This window comes from Madurella fahalii (assembly GCF_045866475.1).
Source record: "Madurella fahalii IFM 68171 DNA, scaffold_1, whole genome shotgun sequence".
Lineage (NCBI taxonomy): Eukaryota > Fungi > Ascomycota > Sordariomycetes > Sordariales > Madurella > Madurella fahalii.
Genome location: NW_027263971.1, coordinates 9,719,642 through 9,740,580, shown reverse-complemented (window position 1 = coordinate 9,740,580; position 20,939 = coordinate 9,719,642). Strand labels below are relative to the sequence as shown.

The 20,939-nt window shown below is 53.4% G+C and overlaps 7 protein-coding genes across 7 annotated transcripts; 4 read left to right on the top strand and 3 right to left on the bottom strand.

The window, feature by feature from the left end:
* Positions 1 to 1,193: 1,193 nt before the first annotated feature.
* On the top strand, positions 1,194 to 3,922 carry MFIFM68171_02626 (uncharacterized protein; the record flags this gene model as incomplete). Its single annotated transcript, XM_071058048.1, has 3 exons — positions 1,194 to 1,315; positions 1,412 to 2,195; positions 2,258 to 3,922. 3 exons carry the CDS (start codon positions 1,194 to 1,196, stop codon positions 3,920 to 3,922), a joined length of 2,571 nt encoding a protein of 856 aa, XP_070914149.1.
* A 4,362-nt stretch (positions 3,923 to 8,284) lies between these two features.
* On the top strand, positions 8,285 to 8,713 carry MFIFM68171_02625 (uncharacterized protein; the record flags this gene model as incomplete). Its single annotated transcript, XM_071058047.1, has 1 exon — positions 8,285 to 8,713. The coding sequence occupies one exon, from the start codon at positions 8,285 to 8,287 to the stop codon at positions 8,711 to 8,713; it is 429 nt and encodes a 142-aa protein (XP_070914148.1).
* Positions 8,714 to 10,568: 1,855 nt separating this feature from the next.
* On the bottom strand, positions 10,569 to 12,162 carry FFSC4 (Terpene cyclase 4; the record flags this gene model as incomplete). The annotated part of the gene is made up of 6 exons (XM_071058046.1): positions 10,569 to 10,641; positions 10,724 to 10,975; positions 11,048 to 11,137; positions 11,207 to 11,531; positions 11,700 to 11,845; positions 11,939 to 12,162. The coding sequence occupies 6 exons, from the start codon at positions 12,160 to 12,162 to the stop codon at positions 10,569 to 10,571; spliced, it is 1,110 nt and encodes a 369-aa protein (XP_070914147.1).
* Positions 12,163 to 13,590: 1,428 nt separating this feature from the next.
* Positions 13,591 to 14,637, top strand: MFIFM68171_02623 (Heterokaryon incompatibility domain-containing protein; the record flags this gene model as incomplete). Its single annotated transcript, XM_071058045.1, has 1 exon — positions 13,591 to 14,637. The coding sequence occupies one exon, from the start codon at positions 13,591 to 13,593 to the stop codon at positions 14,635 to 14,637; it is 1,047 nt and encodes a 348-aa protein (XP_070914146.1).
* A 771-nt stretch (positions 14,638 to 15,408) lies between these two features.
* Positions 15,409 to 17,333, bottom strand: MFIFM68171_02622 (Peptidase S33, tripeptidyl-peptidase; the record flags this gene model as incomplete). The annotated part of the gene is made up of 6 exons (XM_071058044.1): positions 15,409 to 15,624; positions 15,690 to 16,344; positions 16,409 to 16,520; positions 16,599 to 16,855; positions 16,917 to 16,958; positions 17,020 to 17,333. 6 exons carry the CDS (start codon positions 17,331 to 17,333, stop codon positions 15,409 to 15,411), a joined length of 1,596 nt encoding a protein of 531 aa, XP_070914145.1.
* A 1,724-nt stretch (positions 17,334 to 19,057) lies between these two features.
* MFIFM68171_02621 (uncharacterized protein) lies at positions 19,058 to 19,825 on the top strand (the record flags this gene model as incomplete). The annotated part of the gene is made up of 3 exons (XM_071058043.1): positions 19,058 to 19,204; positions 19,278 to 19,735; positions 19,807 to 19,825. 3 exons carry the CDS (start codon positions 19,058 to 19,060, stop codon positions 19,823 to 19,825), a joined length of 624 nt encoding a protein of 207 aa, XP_070914144.1.
* Positions 19,826 to 19,931: 106 nt separating this feature from the next.
* On the bottom strand, positions 19,932 to 20,641 carry MFIFM68171_02620 (N-acetyltransferase domain-containing protein; the record flags this gene model as incomplete). The annotated part of the gene is made up of 2 exons (XM_071058042.1): positions 19,932 to 20,173; positions 20,254 to 20,641. 2 exons carry the CDS (start codon positions 20,639 to 20,641, stop codon positions 19,932 to 19,934), a joined length of 630 nt encoding a protein of 209 aa, XP_070914143.1.
* Positions 20,642 to 20,939: the final 298 nt, after the last annotated feature.

Genomic DNA, 20,939 nt, shown 5'->3' with positions numbered 1-20,939 from the left:
TCTTCGCCTCGATGACAGAAAAGAATATCCAGGGTAGCTTTACAGGTACTGGCCTTATGCCGTACGATCTAGAGAGGGTGATATCCAAGTTGGATGTGAAGCTTCGTACACCAACACCCCTAAGCTCGCGGGCCAGTACACCACAACCTTAGGTCTTCCAGACACTACACAACCCTCGAGAAGCAACCTCGCAGTTAACGCTTATTAAAACTCGTATTACTAACCATCAAAACAGCTCTCCGACTTCGATATTAACTACGGTGGACCAGCTTACTAAGGGTACGATAGCTGTAATGCACCAGGTAGCCCTGCTTTAGTCAGAGGTCTCTTCGCTCCGTAAGGCCAACGAGGCACTTAGTAAGCGCCGGAGAGCTAAAAAAACACGTATACAGCTTAGAGGATTACTTTCAGTATAAGATGTAAAGGATCAACTAGACCAGAAGGCCGTAGTAGGGGAGGTGGCGCAAGAAAAGGAGCAGGATGGTGGTAGTACAGGGGGGGTTCGTATAAAGGTTCGGTGCTGTGGTGTATGCGGCAAGCCTGGCCATAATGCCCGCACTTGCCAAGAGGTTGCAGAAGCATCGGATTCAGCTGCTTCCGATGTAATAATAGTTGGTTCCCAATGTTGTTGTCTTGCAATTGAGGGTAGTTGTCGTAGGGGTAGCGGGAGGTGGCCCACTCGCTGATATGGCCCACTTACTGATAAAACACGTTAGCTAACAGTGAACCTAATGTCTTGGACTAGGTTAACTCTGTGCGTTGTATCTTAACCCTTTCCGAAACTTCAGCCATCTTACTGCAGTAATCAAGGCATCCTTTTTGCCTTGATTCCAACCACTTAACCTGAGCCAAGAGGAAGCCTTGCTTGAAGCCCTATAATTCGCCTTGAAATATACCCAGAATACACTTTTTTACTGTTCCAGCTAGAATCACCACGTAGCGCGATGGATATTGGTTGGTCGTGGGCGAATCGCCGCGGGGCACCTGGCGAAGGGCGAACAGCGCACAGCCACGTGGCGCACTACGTAACTGGGTTTCACCAGCAGTCATGGCAATGAATAAGTAAGAGCTGAAGAGGTCTCGCCATCAATCGCTCCGCTCATTGCGGATGCCCGACGCAATACATTCCCAGTAGAGAAAACGTTCTCGGCGGGCTCGGAAACCGCCCCAACGAGTACCAGCGATTCATAACAATGGCCTCTCGAGAGGCAGCGAAGCGGCTTATCCAAGACATATGGAACGAAAACACGGCCAATGGAACAATCAACTGCACAGATTCGGGTCCCGGGAAGATCATAGGTGAAGCTCTGAAAATGTATGTCACGCCAGTTGAGCGGTCATTTCGCGTGCCTATAATAATCAGTAGTAACTACTGATAAGTACCTATAAATCCCCGTCATTGAATCTGCAGCCTGTCGGACCAACTCTATGACCAACCAACCCATTTCCTCATGGAACTCATCCAAAACGCCGACGACAACACGTATCAGTGCCAGAATCCGAGTTTGAGCTTCACCTACAAGAAGGGCAGTCTCCGCGTTGATTGCAACGAGGTCGGCTTCTCGGAACGCAACGTCCGAGCTATCTGTCGCATCGGCGAGAGTACCAAAGCCGGCCATGGTCACTCCTCCCGCTACATTGGCGAAAAGGGCATCGGTTTCAAATCCGTCTTCAAGGTAGCCAGCATCGTGTACATATCGTCTGGCCACTTCTCGTTCAAGTTTGATCGGTCAGAGAAGATTGGTCCGATTGCCCCTACATGGGCCGAGTTTCCGGGACCAGTCCTACCGGGGCACACTTCGTTCTTCCTACAATTATCGGACGACTGCAACGAGGAGGACATTGTTCAGGACATGGAGCGGCTGGGCGCGACGTTGCTCATGTTTCTCCGCCAGTTGGGACAAATCACTCTCACGACGATGGGACACGATGGCAAGGCCCGGACCCGCAAAATTCGGCGAAAGAAACTCCAGAGAAATGGCAGCCTGGAAATAATGCTTCATGATGGAGAATCTGTATCGCGTTATTTCGTTGTCAAACGTCGCGTAACGAAACTCCCAGATGACGAGAAGAGGATGGGCTGCTCTGAATCCGAGGTCTTGTTGTCGTTTCCGGTGCTAGATTGCGACCAGGAGCCAAGGGCAGAAGCGCAGTCCGTCTATGCCTTTCTGCCGATCAAATCCTACGGCTTCAAGGTAGGGAAGGGCCCCGTTCCTGTATTCTAGGTCTTGATGCTAATTAATTATTGATATACTAGTTTCTCTTACAAGGCGATTTTCTCTTGACTGCCAATCGAGAAGATATCATCGACTGCCCTTGGAACCATGCTCTTCGCGACGCCTGTGCCGAAGCATTTATGGACGCAGTAAAGCTTTTCAACACTGGGCCCATGAAGTACACTTGGCCATACTTTATTCCTACTTCTGGGATTTCTTCGTTCTTCGTGCCACTCCAAACGGCGATTTTGTCAAGGCTTGAGACATCAGACATCCTAGAATCTCTCGGAGATGGTCTGGGCACCCCATCATTGCTTGTCTCGGTCCCGAAATCCGGGTTCACCTACAACGGCGACACTCCGTTCACGGTGAGCTCGCAGACGATATCCAAGTACCTATCGCCGTCTTACCCGGACTGGGCAACTAAGGCGGTAACAAGCATCGGGGTCAAGGAGCTCGATGACGAGCAATTTCTAGCCGACCTCAACTGGATCTTGACTAATGAGTGGTCACGCTTTGCACAACAAAACAAGACGTGGCACTCGCAACTTGCCGAGGTTCTGGTCAGGGTGAGCTCCAATGATAAGCACAAGGAGCGTCTCCTTGACATGGCTTTGATTCCTCTACGAGACGGCCAATGGGTTTCGCCTCGCGGCCGGTCTATATTCTTCGGTAGGGGTACCAAGGACCTTTACATTCCGGAGTCTGTGCCGGTATACATCATTGACCCCGAAGCTGAAAGCGACCCGAGAAGGAAGCTTCTTTTCACCTTGCTTGGTGCAAGATCTTGTGATGCCGCCGAGGTCTGTCGCCTCATCTCCGACATGCACAACGATGACAGCTTCAACCCTGAAGCAGTGCCGCGAGAAGAACTCCTCGCGCACGTCATGTTCATGTTCAGATCCTCCTTCACGCCCCCAGCCACTGCGGATTTGTGGTTTGCGACCGAGAGCGATGGCCGCTGCAAAGGTTCGTCTCTCTACATGCACGGAGACTTCGGACCGACCAGCGTCGAACGAACATTGAGTATGGAACTCGCAAGAGAGTTCCACTTCATACACAGCGACTATGAGAAGGCGTTAGCCGCGGAGGGAGGCGCCTGGGTGGCCTGGCTCCAGACAAACTTTCGCATCGCGACCACCCCTAGGATCCAGTCGGCGAATATGGATGCCGGCGGCAAATACCATCTCAGTAATGAATTTAGGTACCTATTTCAAAACTGCCCTTCACCCGATGTTTTGACCCTCCTGCGAGACCACTGGGCCCAATACTCGGAATGGCTAGAAGACCCAAAGCAGGGCTCGGTGAGCCGAGCGGCGGGAGCTGCCAAATCGAAAGCTGCCATCAAAGGCGAAATTATGTCCATGACGGTTGAAACTCTGCAGGGAGCGGCTCAGCTGGCGACAACGGTTCTCCCGGGCCTTGACCAAGAGGTGGACAAATGTGTACACGCTCGAGTGCTCGGCCTCCCAGACCCGGAGAATCTGCTATGGAGCATCCTCGGCATCTTCGGCGTCGCAGTCAGACGCGACGTCCAGTACTATCTCCAGTACCTGAAGGCGTTACAGCTGCAGCGTCCATTGAAGGAGTCAGTCGCACATGCATATCGGCAGATCCACGCGGAATATAGCGGCAACGAGAGAGTCATACGGTCGGTCCACCACGTTGACCCGGCGGTGATAAGGATGCCCTGCCCCTTCGATTAACCAAGCTAACCCATAAGAATCAGCGACTGCTTTCGAGACCACCCGCTAGTCTACACAACCTCCGGACAAGACAGTAGCCAGTCGCATGGGCGTTGGGTGACGATAAAGGAATGCATGGACCGGAGTTACAACATTGGAAACGAGTATAAAGAAACCTCTGAGCTTTTTTAGTGCCTGCTGGCAAAGGGCCGGGGCACGATCGGACCTCTCGTGGCAGCAGTAACCATGATATCGACATCCACGAAGCTCGGCGAAATCTTTGAGCGTTTTGACAACCTAAGCAAGGCATTGTCACTGATGAGCGACCAGGAAGCCAAAGAACATATCACAGAGCTCTATGATGCGGAAATATTGCCTATTGTTAGCCACAAGACTGCTACTACGACGAAAGAGTTCGACAGACTCTTAGCTCCCAGCTCCAACGCTAGCTAGTTTCTCGCGGATCGCCGGCAGCATCGAGAAAGCTTTATGGGACATGCGGATCTTCTTGCATTTGACGTGCAGGAGATTGAGGCTGTCATGGGCCTTCTCAGAACTCTCGGATTGGAGCGTCGCAGATTATCGAAATTGGTGTCCGAGATTACCAGGCCCTCAGGAAGAAGAGCTCGCGACGCGAACGCTACGGCGAGCCTCCGTCTGAAAGCCAGGTACCTTGCTGCGTATGTCTAGCTGTTCCGGCGGTTTTTCCTAATCACAGCCCTTTTTATCATCCAAACGATGAAATTAGAGAGCGTTTTTATTGTTCTCTCCCCTTCTCGCCTCCTCAGAATCTAAATAAAGTTGTCCCTAGGTTGATTCCCAAGTCAAAACCATGTCGGGATGTTGCTGTGGCGCAACTCAACCGACTCACCATCAACTCGGTAGACCGGGTCATCCGACAATTCAGCTTTGAGTACTACGGCCGCTCGTACACCGGCAACGACGTACAGGGTCAGGTTGCCTCCTCCGAATCGGGTGAATCACTAGAGATCTACATGACGCAAAAGAACATCGATACGTTTCCGTGGCCGCTCGAATTAGTGACCAAAATCATCCAACACAGCGGCATCGATAGCGACGTGCATAAACACTTGGTTCACCTTACCTTGAATGAGAAGATATTCGCGCGACTGAGGGATGTATTCGAGCGGGAAGGCATTAATCTGCCTGAGATTCCCGAGGAGGGTAATTTCTCTTTTTCTAACGTACATTATCAGTGAGTGACCCATATCAGTGAATGACCCACCCTACACTACTCTACAACAACTATCTTCAATTATTCCACCACAACACTAAGAGCCAACTACAATTACATCAGAAGCAGCTGAATCAGATGATTCTCCAGCCTCCTGGCAAGTGCGGGCATTATGGCCAGGCTTGCCGCACACACCACAGCATCGAACCCTCGTACGAGCCCTCCCTGCACCACCACCATCCGGCTGCGTTTCTTCCAATCTCTCCCCACCTACGGCTTTCTGGTCCAGTACATCCTTTGCATCTCGTACAGTAAGTGATCCTCCGAGCTGTACGCGTGTTTTTAGGGCTCTCCGGCGCTTGCTTAGTGCCTCGTTGGCCTTACGGAGCGAAGAGACCTCTGACCGAAGGAGAGCCACCTCGTGCATTACAGCCATTGTACCCTTAGTAAGCTGGTCTACAGCAGCCAACATTGACGTTGGGGAGCTATTTTGATGATTTATAATGCGAGTCTTGATGAGCGTTGACTGCGACTCGGCTTCTCGGGGGTTGTGTGGTGTCTGGAAGACCCAGGGTTGTGTAGTACTAGGCGGTGAGTTCGGAGGTGTTGGCGTACGAAGCTTCACATCCAGCTTGGAAAGTACTCTCTCTGGATCGTATGGTACAAGGCCAGCCCCTGCAAAGCCACCCCGTATATTCTTCTCCGTCATGGAGGCAAAGAAGGCCTCGCGAAATGCATAGAGGAACTCGAGCTTGCTTATGTGGGTGATGTGCATGCGTATCAAGTGCTCGATCTGGCGACCGTACATCTGCTTCAGCGGCTTAAAGCAGCCAACATCGAGTGGCTGGAGTTTGTGGGAAGAGTGCGGAGGCATGCAGAGCGTAATAATGTTGTTCTGCTGGCAGTAGAGCTCGAATTCGGTCGAGTGGTGGCTTTCGTGGCCGTCGAGGATTAATAACCGGTATTTACCCTTCGTACGAGGTGCCGTATAGAAGTTGAAGTGCTTGATCCAATCTAGGCCTACTGTATTAGTAGTCCAGCCGTTCTCGGTAGTCGCAATGCGCCAGTCGGCCGGGAGGTCGCACTCAGTATACCAGTTGGTAAGGTGGTACTGCGCAGTCAAGATGATGAATGGAGGGATGGCCCAGCCGAGGGCATTAATACCCTGGATTACCGTCGCCCATTCGCGGTTACCAGGCTGGGCCAGCTTTGCCTTACCACGGCCATCCGAGGTCGTAACCACTATACCCGCGCAGATAATACCCATCATAAACCCCGTCTCGTCGAAGTTATAGATATCGTCATCCAGGATACCGTACTTGGCCTTGACATTCCGTACGAGGGTAAACCACTCGCTAATGACCTTTGGATCCTCGCACTTAGCCCTCTGATAGTCGTATCTACGCGTAAAACGCGTACGGAGCTCTGGCTGGCGTTTAACAAATCGATGCGCCCAGAGCTTACCAACAGGAGACGCGTTGCGTATACGTAGCAGTTGGTTGGCCATATCTTCCACACCACTCAGTCTTGGGGGAAAAGCTCGCGTATATAGCTCGACTATATATCGAACAATAGCCTCCTCTTCTAACTGAGTAAGCTTCTTCACCTTGGGCGTAGTGTCGCGTTGTGCAGGCTTGCCGGCACGACGCCGACCCAGGGTTCTACGATCGACTCCGTAAATCTTGGCGGCGGCTCGTTCACTTAGATTTTTGTCATTTTGAAGCGCTTGGAGGGCCAAGATTACCTGGCCTTCTTTTGAAGTACGGGGCATCTTGTAAAGAGGAAGAATGTTGTTGTTTGAGTGTAAAGGTGTCGCGTCGCGTGGAAAGTGGGTCATTTACTGATATGGGTCACTCACTGATAATATACGTTACTTCTATTTCTTTTTTTTCGGGTTGTCATGATTTCAGTGATTAACAGCCTCCTGACTGATCACATTAGCCCAGGCCGACCGCAAGCACGGAGTGAACGAATACGCAGCCGCGAGAAGCGATATCCCGGTGCTGACTTCTGACGAAAGGGGTGGACTGCCAACAAATCCGACGGTATAGGCAGGTGTCTGCCATCGCGGAAAACGGAGCGCGCCATAGTGATGTCTGAAGGCTGGACCACCGACGTCCAAGACACTAGTACGAGAATCTTGAAGGGAGCCAAGACGGAGCTGAACCATCATCAGTTCCTTGGTGAGCTCGTTGTAAATACAGAACCCAAGAGATCCCTTTTTATCATTATTATCCATTTTTTCAACAGGCTTTCGCTCATACATGCTGTGTATCTAGGTATCGAATCTTTTAGAGCAACACCTGGGAAGCGATTTCAACCCAGAAGAGCATTGGACAAGTCCTCTGCGCTCGATGGCTGGTTATGCAGCGTCGAAAACCACTTCGTCAAGATGTGCCTTCACTATTGCGAGCGGTCCAGCAAAGCAGAAAACTGCCGCCCTTCTTGCCGATCACGGTTTTGAAGAGGCTAAGAAGTGGAAGATCAATGGACCCGATTACCATTTTGAGGTCGCGGTTGCGAAAGGGAGTCCCGATTCTACATTTTCCTGGTCAACGCAGCAATACGAGCTGGTGAGTCTATCCCTTTGAACCTTTACCGGGAGAAAAGAAACTCGTCGTACGCCGAAGCATTGCTCGTATCAAGTACTTATTAGCTCGACATCTCAGATGAGAAAGTTCCGGCTCGGTGGAGAATCAAAAGGTGTTCCTGACCGAGTCTTGATACTCGTGAGGATCGGGGATGTCTACAATGAACCCTGATATGACTTCTTTGAGAATCCTTGGCGTCTCCTGGCGGCAGGTCAATTCCAGCTGCATGGCAGCTATATGTTTGAGGGCAGAATTGCTGAGACCCATGAGCCTAAGCATCATGGAAAGAACCAAGCCCGAACGCCTCCGGTCACCTGGTCTTGCGGCCAGGGGCCGAATGGCACGACGCAAAATCATTCCCGGGGAGAATCCTGGTCCGGCTCCTTTCCACACCACGACCCTGTGCATATGCGCCGCCCCGAGTCAGCACCGGTAATTGCGTGCGGCTCTACTCTCCGGATCCAGGGGCCGAGCGGCCCAACCTGGGCGCGATTATCTGCGGCAACGCAGAGGCAACCGCCTTCTCCCGTCAGCGGCGCCGTAGGTGCAGACCGATTCACCGGAGCCCGGGACTCGGACTCTGGCTTAAGCCCAACGATGCCATTAGGGCCTATTCGGGTCCGCCCACCAAGTCTCGATTCCAACCCAGACTACGCCTACAAACCTCCGGCGCAAGGTGACGTCCGGTTGTTGATCCTGCACCCCGGCGACACGGCGGACCTCTTTGGCGCGCTTGTTCACCATTCGCTGGACGGTATCGGCCCGTTCCAAGCCGTCTCATACACCTGGGGCAACCCAGCTCATCGGTGTGCGCTTCACACGCCTGAGGGCGTCATCAAGATCTCATGGTCGCTGAACAGCGTGTTGGTTGGGCTGCGCCACAAGGACGAGCCGCTGGTCCTGTGGGTCGACGCGGTGTGTATCGACCAAGCCAACGGCGAGGAGAAGGGGGCCCAGATCCGCCTTCTCCCTCGCCTGTTCCAACGCGCAACTCGCGTCCTCGCCTGCCCGGGCCCCGAGCACTAAACGGCGCTGGAGGCCCTGTTACAGATCCACGTGCGGGACCAGATAGCTTGCGGGACGCGAGTAGCTGCCCAGCGGCCTGCCGAGCTGCCTGCCGAGCTTCCGCCGCCCGCCTGGCATGGAAAGCGCATACCGCCGCCGGACGATCCGGTTTGGTTGGTTATCCGCGATTTCTTCGGCCATCCGTGGTTCCGGCGCGCATGGGTTATCCAGGAAGTTGTGGCGGCCGGGAGCGACAGGGTTGTGTGTGGGGGGTTGATGACGGACTGGAACGATCTCTGCCACGCGGTCGAGGTCATCACCCAGGCGCAGACTATGTTACCAATATAGATGTTATTGCCAGCACTGGGCGATACGGTCAAGGTGCTATGGCAGCATCATGACACACTCTGTTCTGGCTACGCACTCGCTCTGTTCGCCGCTTGCCGTGATGTTGGCACCTTCGGCCTCTGGAAGGCGACGTTATATGTCCTGTAGGCATTTTTTCCCTTATAAGGGATATAAATATCCGCAAGGTACATCGTTCAAGAGCTTTACTTCTCGCCAAGTTGCAACGTATTCTGCGCTTAACACGCAGAGCTCACTTGGTAATTAACCCATCCTTCTACTGGATAGCCATATGCAGCGATACGTATAGACTAGCCGCATGCGGCTGGCCACATTTCACTTTAGTGAATCAGTCTTCCCATCAAAGGCTCCCCTAGGCGGCAATGTACACACCCGTGTTGATGATACCCTCACTTTCCTGAACCGCTATGTGTCGCTGCTGCCGCCTGCTTTTATTGAGCTATTGGCATTCATAACTCCGTCATTGCTTATCTACCTGTATCTGATATATTTCGTAGCCATATCATCATTCTAGAGGGGACACTTTCACGGCAAAGACCACGCCGATTACCGTGTCATAGCACAGACTCCTCAACTCGCGCTAATTTAGTATCATGGCAATAGCAAAAGTCAGTCAAGTTAATTATATTGCTCATTTGCTTCTCTGTATTTGTCACGCTGGGAACCAAGGCAAATACACAAATGGAGACTTGTCGCGGGTAACTTCCCCTGCCGCCCAGACGCGGTGAAATTTTGCAGAAACACACATCTACACCCACATACCCATCAAAACAAGGGGGAGGGCAAAGACGGCCAAATGCCAGACAGACTAGACAAGACAGGCCAGGCGACACCACCACAAATTGGGTCCCTGCAGCCTAAACAAGGTCAAACAACATGTGCAGATAGAGCAGGGGCAATGGCCAGGACGGCCCTACCTATGGTGCAGAAGAAAAATGGGCCCGCGGCAAGTTCCAGCCCCGGGGGCACCATCCTGGCAACTTTGTCCCTCTGATCAGAGGAACCCTGCCCTCTGGGGACTGTTTTCCCCAACTCAGCGGCAGATCCGATGTGCTGCGGCGGAAGTCAGGCAGAGTCGTGCCTCACCAACAACTAAGTTGTGCAGTGATCCAGACGGAGACCTACTTGCATGAGTGTGCGGACCGATCCTGGCCTACATCAGAGTGCAGCTCCCACTTTCCAAATCCCAGTAGGTCCTAAAAGCAGCTGACCTGAGATATCTTCCGCCGACGCTATCAACCCCGCAGCGACTGCACTTGCTGCAAGCCGAGTTTGTACCTCTCCTATGGAAGCGGGGAATGTACGGGGATGGAGCCAAAGACAATCACCGCAACACAACGGAATGGTCATAATTGCCTTCATCATGGAGTTGTTTGTGTTGTGTACTTAAAAAAAAAAAAATGTACAAATCTGCCCAAAAAAACAAGAACAAAAAAAAACATAACACCGTTACTATATGCTATTTTGCCCTGGTCATGACATCGTGAAGGTCTATACCAACTCCAACAAATCAAGGCAGCCTCATCATTCGTGTCCTCATAACCTCCGGGCCGTCGGTGCCTAAATACCTAGGCGTATACAAGCTAAAAGTCTCCCGTCAGCCGATCGATACGGCAGGAAATTGCGGAAGCCTAAGGTACGTAGGTAAGGTAATAGGTCACGTACCTCCAGTGCAAATTTCCGAGGGCAATGTTGCGACAGCCATCGACAAATCTCAAAACATCCCGATCGATCTTCCCACCCCAGAAAGGCAAATTGCGCAACGCGTCGTACCACCTCCGGTAGCAGTCATACAGCATTTCGCCGATATGGTCAACAGCCTCCTGGTCGCTCATTCCCTGGCGCTTCAGGATAAAGATAAGGTTGCAGCCCTCGCCCTTGATGAGGTCTTTCCTGTATGAACACAGGTCATTTTGCCTATGCATGGCGATGAATTAGCCCAGGGCCAACGTGCAGATGGTAGATCTGGACAGTGGAGGGGTCACTTACAGCGTAACCAAATCGCACGTAATCCGTGATATCGCCTCGAGGGACGGGTGATCCGCAACATAGAGCGGCAGGTCAATTCCTTCGGCATATCTGTTTTTTTTTGCACAAGTGAATGAGGTTAGCAAGATACTGCCACGAGCACACATGGTGACGACTTACTCCATAAGCCCGATACAAGGATATGCGCCTACGCAACCGGCGCGCATATCCATGTATTCTTCAACGGTGAGCCTGGTGGCGCCATGCTGAACCCCGACTTGGCGCAGCACACCCATGCAGTACAAGGTCAGGTGCCGTTTCCAGCGGTACTGCAGGCTCGGGCTCGCACGTTGCCTGAAGCGCATCCAGCAAGACTGGAGCGTATGCCTCAGTGGGTTTTGTTCTGCGGGTACGATGGGATGGACGCCGTCCAGCATGGAGAGCGTATAGATGACTTCCTCGGCGGCTTTGATGGGATCGTGGGCGAAAGAGCCCTCGTCAAAGGCTACAACGGGGGGGCATTCTGGTCAGCAGGGAGCCCATGCGCGGGTACAGTACGTACATGCCAGGGCAGTTTCCAGGTCGAGCAAATAATGCGCGGGATCTGCACCGTGGCGGGGCCCACGGAGCCGCCTAGTGTCTCCCGAGCGAGCGGTCGGAACGCCAAACTTACGGTCATCAAAAGCAAACACCCACCCATTCCAATCATTCAACAGCTTCAACGTCTCGACATCACTGCGCGGGGCGCAAATTGCGCTCATGTATGCGATGTCCAGCCGGCTCCATATGCTCGCTGCCTTCTCGTCCATCCGTAAGGCACTTTGTGTTTTGTGTTTTTTTCCCGTCAGCATTCACAAGCTTTGGCATAGTTCTGACTGGAGCAAAAAAAGTCCACATGGGATTGGCTCTTACCTGCGTAGCCACTCGTCCGAGAGTGCTTTTGAGGTTCTGTACAGGGGGTTGACCTCGGGCTCCGCCGCCATGATGGATGAGAACAAAGCCTCTGGGAGTTGAATCCAGCGGCCCTCGGCGTGCTCCTGGAGCTTCTCAGCAGCCAGGGCATGGTCAAAGTGCGCATCGCCAGGCTTGATCCCGGCGCGGCTTGGGGGCGGTGTGAGCATAGCGCTGTCAGCCATCGTTCGTCAAAGTTACACGGACCGGTGTGACAGTGTGTCAGGTTCTCAACGGTTCTGCGCTTGGACAGTCGGTCCCTACGTCTGGGGAAACAGGGGGAACCAAGGAGTTTAATATGAGAGGGGGAGGCGGAGCCGGGGTATACGATGTGGGCCACGAAAAGGCGTCCTTCGCCTCCACCTTTGAAAACAAATGTTAATCTATCAAGGGGTTGGTGACTTCGCCGCGAAGGTGCTGCTACTGTTCTCACGCTGGTGGGTTCTGGAGATAGAGGAGCAATTTTGAGGCCTGTATCATGTATCCCGATGTTTCCATCACGGTCACTTCGTCCTAGTCACACTACCATTCGTTTCCCAAGTCGAACAGGTGCATTGGAGCAGTTGTGGAGGTGCAGGAAGCAGGGTGAGGAGATTACCACGTAGACTGGGGCCCTATGGAACCAACGTACACTAAACATGTTGTAATCAATCCTGACCAGCGTCTCGGGTCCATCAACAGTGTGTCCTGGGTAAAGATCACCGAATTCCGGCCACCGCTAACCCACCAACCGCATAATACACTGCAGTGTGTAACACCAGCCCATCTACTACCCTACAGATCATACAATTTTTTGGTTCCTGAGCGAATCACCACACTTGATATTTTAAGCCGAATTCACGACGTCAGAATGCTGTGTTACAGTATGACTGTGATGCTCCCGTCCCGACCGCGCTGCAAGGTTCCGGGATGGCTGACACTAGGGGGGCGAACCCTAGTTTGTACTAGTTGTGGCAGGAGAGCTGCGGTACGCAGTAATTTTTACTAATAAGGACATTCGGTCGGGGTTAACTTTTACCTGGTCGCCCCAGCCGGGGGCGAATCCTCACCGCTCATTGCTGCACCTTGCGGCATCCGGGGCTAGCAATTTGAGGGAAGGGATGGGATGCACCTAAAAAATCATATCACGGTGGAACCGGGCGTGGGCGAGCAGGCCCCCAACACCCATTCTCGGACAAGGGTTCACCAACACGTGTACATCCTACCCCTCCTCTCGGCAACCGATGGTTCACGACGCGGGAGGATCCCGAAGTTTCAGCAAGGGGGGCTTTGGCAGGAAGAGTGCAAAGTTGGGGAAAATATATGTTTATCCCTCGGAAGATAACGGGGTACAAGCTTCCCACCTCTCGTCTGTTTATGTCACTCGTCTCGGCGTGTAAAGACAACAGGGGCACCCTCGAGTGGCGACAGGGCCCCCCCCCCCGAGCCATCATTTCAATTTTCCAGGATCAGATGTCTGCCAGGAAAAGAAGAAACGGCGATGAAAAGTGGGCTCAGCATGTGGGGAGCATGCAAAAGCCAAGAAAAACGAGCCCATGCAGACTTTTCCCCGTCCTTCCAACAAACTCTCCTTCGGGACAAAGCGAGCTGCATGTGCAACTGCCGACGTTGCGATGGCATCCAATACCTTACAGCCGAAGATACGTTACAACAACCTGAGCACCTCTCGGGATGAGGTTCGCTTCTTGGAGATTGAACCCGCCAACAACATCAATGATCAGGTCGTCTGCCGCCTCGTGACGCTTCCCCTCCGCAAGGAGGTCGAGTTCATCGCCATCTCGGCCTTGCTCGGCGACCAGACGCAGCTGGAGAAGATTGTCCTGGATCGATCACACATCACCGTGCCGGCTAACATTTCGCTGGCCTTGAAACATGTGCGCGCCGTGTTCTACCCGGCCCTTCACAAGGCGAGCCAGGAGAGTGGGGGAAAGGAGAGGGCGAGCGAGTCGCCGGGATGGCTGAGGAGCCTCCTCCGGCATCTGGGAGGAAAGGACCGCGAGTCTGCCGGACCCAAGCTGCGGGTGTGGATCGACTGTCTCTGCATCAACGCCAACAACCCGAAGGAGAACTCGAAGCACCGGCTCACCATGTACCACGTTTACCAGCAGGCGCAGATGGTGGTGGGATGGGTTGGGCTCAAGATCCCGCAGACGGACCTCGGCATCCAGCTCATCCAGGCGTTCGACCAGGCCATGCCCGAGTCGTGGCAGGAGCCCGGCGACAAGGAGGCCCACCCGGAGAACTACTCGCCGCATCACAAATGGGCCATCCCCGTCATTCACCTCTTCGATCCCCATGCCGACGCCGCCATTGGCACTGCCGACTTCCTGAACCGCGACTTCTTCCACCGGCGCTGGATCCTCGAGGAGATGGCCATGGCGCGGGTGCCGACTTTCCTCATCGGCGATTCCATCGTGTCTTGGAAGCAGATCCTGCGGCTGAACCTCGCCATGGAGGAGTTCAAGGACTACGAGTCCAACGTCTGCCCGGCTTCCACGCGGCCGCTGATTCACGAGTTCCCCCTCGGCACCATCCACGAGCTGCTGGATGAGTTCGAGAAGAGGAAGAAGATGGCCAAGATGGAGTCTCTGAACAGCAAGTCTGTGTCGGCCAGCACCACGAGCGGGGATTCCAGGACCCGTCACGATACGTGGCAATGATTTTAAGGCGGAGAAAGGGGGACAATGTTTTGAAGGAAGGATTTGTAATAAGGTAGTTTGAAGCGGTCTGGTTTTCCTTTCTTTGGTTTAAACATATCTTTTTTGTATCTTTCGCAGCACCATACCCATATGCATACCCACGCTTGTGTTTAATTGGAGTTAGGATTCGCAACTCGCTGAGACCATCTGCTTAGCACCAGTGCTGGGGGGGCGTGGAGCGCCGGTGCAGTCTTGGCACAGAGACACAATGACCAAGATTCCGTCTTGTAATACTATATTAAACCTAGGGAGAATACTGGGTGCTGTTACCAGGTGCTGCTGTTCGGTGGTGTCAGCTCTCCTTGATCGATGTCTTCAGAATTGGGAGGAGCTGTCCTTCGCATCCGTCAGTTGTTTTGATACTAACCAACAAATCTCCGCGGGCCGGGTTGATGGCCGTTCGTCACACCATCCATGACTAAGACGTTTACGGATTTGGCATGTCGGGTACGCGCGTCCATGGCCTGCTTCCCGTGAGGGGTATGCACCCAGCCTACGAACTGCCAAAATCCGTTTCTAGCCTCGAGAGCCGGTGACTGGCGTGTAAATATTACTGAGATTCTCAGAACCCGGAGTGGCAAGCTGATTATTATACAACATTGTAGTCTGAACACAAGCAAGACAAAAAAAAAAAAAAAAACCAACATAACTCAACATCTACACCTTGGTATCTAGGAGAGACAAACAAAGCCGCCTCAACGTTTTTATCTCCGCTCCTGGCTCCTCCTGGCTCTAGAACTGGGGGCGAGGCACAATCTTTTCTAGGTTGCGCACCGCTTCCAGCAGTTTGCCCTCGTCCCCGTGAATGCCCCGCGTGGTGAGCTCAGGGGGGGCAAAGATGGGGACGTCGGGCTCACAAACCGTGCCTGGCTCGGGCAGGGTGCCATTGATAAAGTAAGCTTGGGTAACCCTGGCGGTGCATGTCGAGCCTTGCGCCAGTGATGAGTGCTGTGGGCTGTCAACTAAGTTTTCCCCAGAGGTTGGAAATAAATAAAGGACGGGGGAGCACATACACCATAGCCGTTGTGCTGGAGCACCACGCTGCCCTCCAACCCGGCGCTGACATTGTGTGCGCTGACTAGCGGCGTTACAGGGTCGAAGGTGTTTCCGATCAGCAGCACCGGGTGGTGCGTGTTGGCGCGGAAGTCCCCCGAGTACCGCTCCTTGGCGGCCATCTTCCACTGGGCGCACTGCATCATCAGCCACATGGGCGCGTCTGCGAGCCGGCTGGTGCTGTGCAATTGGTCCAGGATCGGGCTGAAATCTTGCAGGGACGGCAACCGGGCCGATTTGTCGCCGCATCGGATGCCAATCAGAGCCTCGGCGTCGGCCGAGATGCCGCTGCTCGATGCGAACTGGAAAAACTCGACCAAGGCAGTCGAGTTTTGCGTCAGCAGGGCGTTGAGGCCGGCTGCCAGCATTGGCCACCGGCTGGGGCTGTAGAGCGTGGCGAGGATGACCCTCTTGATGACCCCATATTCTATCAGGAACTCGCCGACGGGGACGGGGTTGTACTTGAGTTCGGTCTCGAGATACTCGTAAAGAGCTGCTTCTAGCTCCTCAGCGGTCGCATTACCGTTCGCCAGGGCGCACGTGTCGGGATTCTCGGCGCAGGCCCTGAACAAGCCGGAAACGGTCTTGTCCGAGTCGGCGAGCCACTCGATGTCCCTACATGAAATGTCAGCACCGGTGGCTCTTAAGGGTGTGTGTGGGAGCAAGCAAGGGACCATACCATGCATTGTAGTACTCATGCGGGTTCAAAACCCCGTCCAGAATCATGCGATCGATCCGGTCGGGGAACATAGCGGCCGCGGTGGCACCCAAGGTAGTGCCGTACGAGAAACCTGCAGCCGGCCCCGCGTTAGGTATTAATCAGCCATTGCCCTCCTCTACCAATGATGGAGTACAAGGCAACAACTCACCCCAATACCTCAGCAGTCCGCCTTCGCCGAGAGCATCGACAATCCGCATCATGTCCCGGACAACAAACGCAGTGCCAACCAAACCGCCAATCTCTTGAGCATTGTTATTGCAGGTGTCGGCAACGACCTGTCCCATCCCCCAGAGCGTCCTCACGGCTACTTCCGAAGAATTGCTCGAGTCGCGGGTCATGAGGGTGTTGATCAGCCTTGTAGTTTGGTCTGGGTAGCATGAAAAGAGCAGCGTGTTGCCCGTTCCGCTTTGGATAGGCTGTCAGCCTACTCTATGCGGCCAACTTTGAGCCTAAAGGTGTCGCCTACCGAGGATCGAAGGTGATCAAGTCATGATATCCGCCGCTAAGACTATTCCAAGAGCATTAACTTAGCGGAAACAAGAAAGAGCAAGATCGTAGTAGAGACATACACTAGCAGGCTAGGGCCTGCTGAAACCAAACTCTGGCGCGAACTCAACCCCGGGCCTCCAAAGTTGAGGAGGATACTGCCTTTCGAAGTCCCCTGCGTGGCTGGGACCTTGACGAGTTCGAGACGGAGTGTCTTGTTGGAGCTCATGTCGGTATAATCTAGCGGGACTGTCAGATTGCCGCAAAGCACGGGCAGCGACCCGTCGCCTAGCTCGAGGTCGAAGCAGTCGCCCCATTTGATGTCCTGGCATTGTGCTGCTTGCGCCAACGACACGCCGAGTGCCACGGCGAAGGCACGTCTAATGAGATTGCGCATGCTCTGGCTTTTCCAGTTGGAACGGAGAAAAAAACTCTGAAAATTGGGAATTCGAGATGCTGCTGTGGCTCCACTGTGGGTTAAAGCGCAACCTACGGCAACCTACTTATATCTCGAGCTGCGGCAATCGGATGAGCAGGCGTGGGAAAGGATCGCAACCCATGATTGCACCTATCAATGCCAATGCACTACGTAAGGCAGACAGCTTATCTTCTTACTGTGGCGTACGTACGCGTTACACTGCAGCAGTCTATCCCAAGTCCGCGAATCAGAACCTGGAACTGCGCCTCCCAGCTATTTACCGGATTTGGATAAAAGACTGGAGGCGCAAACCCACACTCACGGCCCGTACTAAAGGGCTCTGCATCTCAAGGTCTAATTTGATTCGCAAGGTTGACCACTAGTGCTCATTTCACGGCCCCCTCTCATTTCGACCGCAAGTCTCAAGACCTATTCCTTCCCCGTCTATTGGGTGTTAAGAAGATTCTAAGTTTGTTAGATACCTTACGCAGATCTCGCAACAATTCCGGACTCTCCGCCAAAGCCTTACGGAATACTAGTTCTTGTCTGTATAAGGTCGGAGAAGCACGTAGGTGAAACTGGCTGCCACCTGGGTAGACTGCTTTGATATGGATTGAAGATTGACGGGAACTTGCTGATTCTCCGTAGTAAATAGTCAGAGACTCTCAACGACAACGAATAGGCCAGTGTCTCGCACCGAGACAACATCACGGATCAACAGAATCATAGCTTGCTAAGACTACCTTACCTAGTCGGCATCCTGAAAAGAATCAGCACTGCCTCTTCGGCTACAGATCTTTTTTCCATTGAACCATCCAATTGACAATCAAATGTGCGGTTGTGGCCCAGCGCAATAGACCGCAGCCGCTGCATGCAACACTCCGTCATCCGTCATCGATTGAGCGGTCCCCTCCCCCTCACGACTGCGCGTCTTCTCATGGTAATACCTCATTAAAAGACATAACACCATCAAATCCACATGCTGGCCCGAACCTCCGTCCTCGACCCCGCATTGCGGCCAACTCGGCCCCTGAAATACAAGACCCGGTCGTTCAGCCCTACAGATCCGAGTAAAATATTTGAGATTTTCTTGTCCATAACTTTGCCCCGGTAATCAGTCTCTGTTACCTGAGACGACTCTAAGGGTTCACACTCCAGCAGGCCTCACTTTTGTTCACTTTAACTACCTAAAGCAGGACCACCTTAAGCAAGGCGATACCGTAAGTGACTCAAGAATTGCTTCAACTCCAAGGAATTGCAATTGCCCAATTTTTCGCCAACCCTTATTCGATGCAGCCCCAGACGCCGTCAAAGATGAACCGTCTCACTTGATATAGCGGACATTCTGAGATAATCGGACGATGACTGATCCGTGGTTACACCGCAGCTGGGAGTTGTGGCCGGCCACATAATATAGAAGGCCCTTTTTATCCGGCTCGCCTCCAAACTTGTCACTTGACGAATGATACTTTCAATCCTCATCCGTGTCCATAAGCAGGTTACTATTACTATATTCCGTTTGCCAAAGGAATGCTTGGGAGGCTTGGCGAGTTATTTTTGTGTCATGTAGGTGTGAAAGTGCTCCGGTGAAGAGACGGAAGGCCAGTTATTTACCTACCGTTCTGGCCTTCAAAGAGCTTCACTAGGTACCCTCCTTGACCTTGCTACCACATCCATAGCCGCCGTCAGCAGTTGTCTACAACATGAAATCCCTCACCTCCCTTCTCCTTCCCCTTCTCGCCGCTTCCCTGGTCCCTGGCGGAGGAGCGGTCGGCATCCAAAGCGTGCGCTATTCCGGCGACGGTTGTCCGCAGGACTCAGTGTCCGTCAACTCCTCTCTCGACATGGAGGTAGGTCATCGAGTTATGGAGGCGCTAGGTACAACCCGGTCTAAGATTCTTACCTGTGTTTTCGTGCATGCAGTTCATCACACTAGGCTTCGATAAATTCACGCCGTATATTGGGCCTGGCACTAGCTCTCGCGACCGTTATAGGAACTGCGCTGTCCAGCTCATTCTAGAGCCCGCCGAGGCGTCCAGGTTCGTTATTAGCGCCAGCACGTACCACGGCTATGCCCGGCTCGACGCGGGCGTGAGCAAGACTTTCTCCTCCACCTACTACTTCGCCGCGTTGGACGGGCCAGTTACCACCACCCGAACCACCATCGAAGGCGGCGGTGACTTGGCTCACGGCCAGGTGTTCACCCGGACCGAGCGCGTGCAGCCCGAGGACTATGTCCTGTCGCCCTGCAGCCGCCCAGGTGAGCCGATACATCTGGACGTCCTTGATCGGGTTGTCCTGCAGAGCACAAACTCTAGCTCCTCTGTCATGATCCCGGACGATGGCGATGACGTCCCGCTCACGCAGCAGATCCATTTGATGTACGTGTATTCAGTTCCCTTACGCATGAGCCGATGTGTGCGTGCCATGTTGATCACTAACCGCGACGCAGATGGTCTCCCTGCTCTTGAGTGCTTACCTCATTGAGCGGATAATTATCGCATGGGGTACGGTTGGTAAAAATTTGAAAATGTTGCATGTTACTTCTCAGCTGAGCGAAACGGCTACTATGTAGGCTTATTTCCCGCCTTCGATGACTGTCCTCCTCGCATCCCTCCTCATGTGTGTGCCTTCAAGCTCCCCAACCACCTTGCTAAAATCGTAGAAGCCGTGCCGGCGATAAAGATGATTGCCTTCGGGAGAGGCTTCGATCCATGCTGGCAGGAACAGTTGGTCGGCCAAATCACAACCCCACTGCATCATCAAGCCACCCGCCCCTTGTCTGCGGTAATCAGGGTCTGTATAGCAGATATGCAGGTCTCGGGGGACAGTGTCAACAAAAGGCAGGAGGAAATGAGGAAGTGCCGGGGGGGGGGGGGGGGGGGGGTCGGCAACATACGAACAAAGCCTCCTGGATTCGCTTTCCTTCGTGCCTCGTTTAGGGCTCGGTGTATCTTCCTCGACTTCTCTAATGCCTCTCCTTCTAGCCATTCCGGTGGTTCTTCGTCCGCCGATGCTGGGACCGGGCCGTTGACGTAGACCTTCCAATTGCTTGCGGCCACGACCCTGCCAGTTGTTTGGTCGGTAACCTTGATCCAGACGTCACTTGAATCCTGTTGCATTAATTTCTCGTGGCGCCGGACAAGACGTGGCAGGTCGTCCTCTGTCTTGCAGCCCATGAAGATTTCGCGGACCACGGGAGGGAAGCACCTGTATTGCAGCCGCGCTAGCTCGGGGAGATCATCCGGGGACGCCCGTGAGAGGGCGAACAGCTTGCTGGTAGCCATCTTCCAGTCTTGATCTGAAGACTTGTATCGATACCTACCTTACGTTTCCGCTCTTTGAGGCTGAGAGTTGTACCAAATTACCTGTAGCGGGGTAAGCTCAGTTACAATGAACTAAGGTAATGTCGCATTTCGCCTCACTTATGTAAGTCTTGGAAAGCGTAACGACATCCGGGCCGGAAATGCATAGCCGTAGTAGGTATGCTGCTTTCATCCTAGTGGCTAGTCTTCCCTCACCGTCATCCGGCCTGGTTGAGCAGCAAATCTGCCCCATTATTATTCCTACCTGAAGACCGATGAG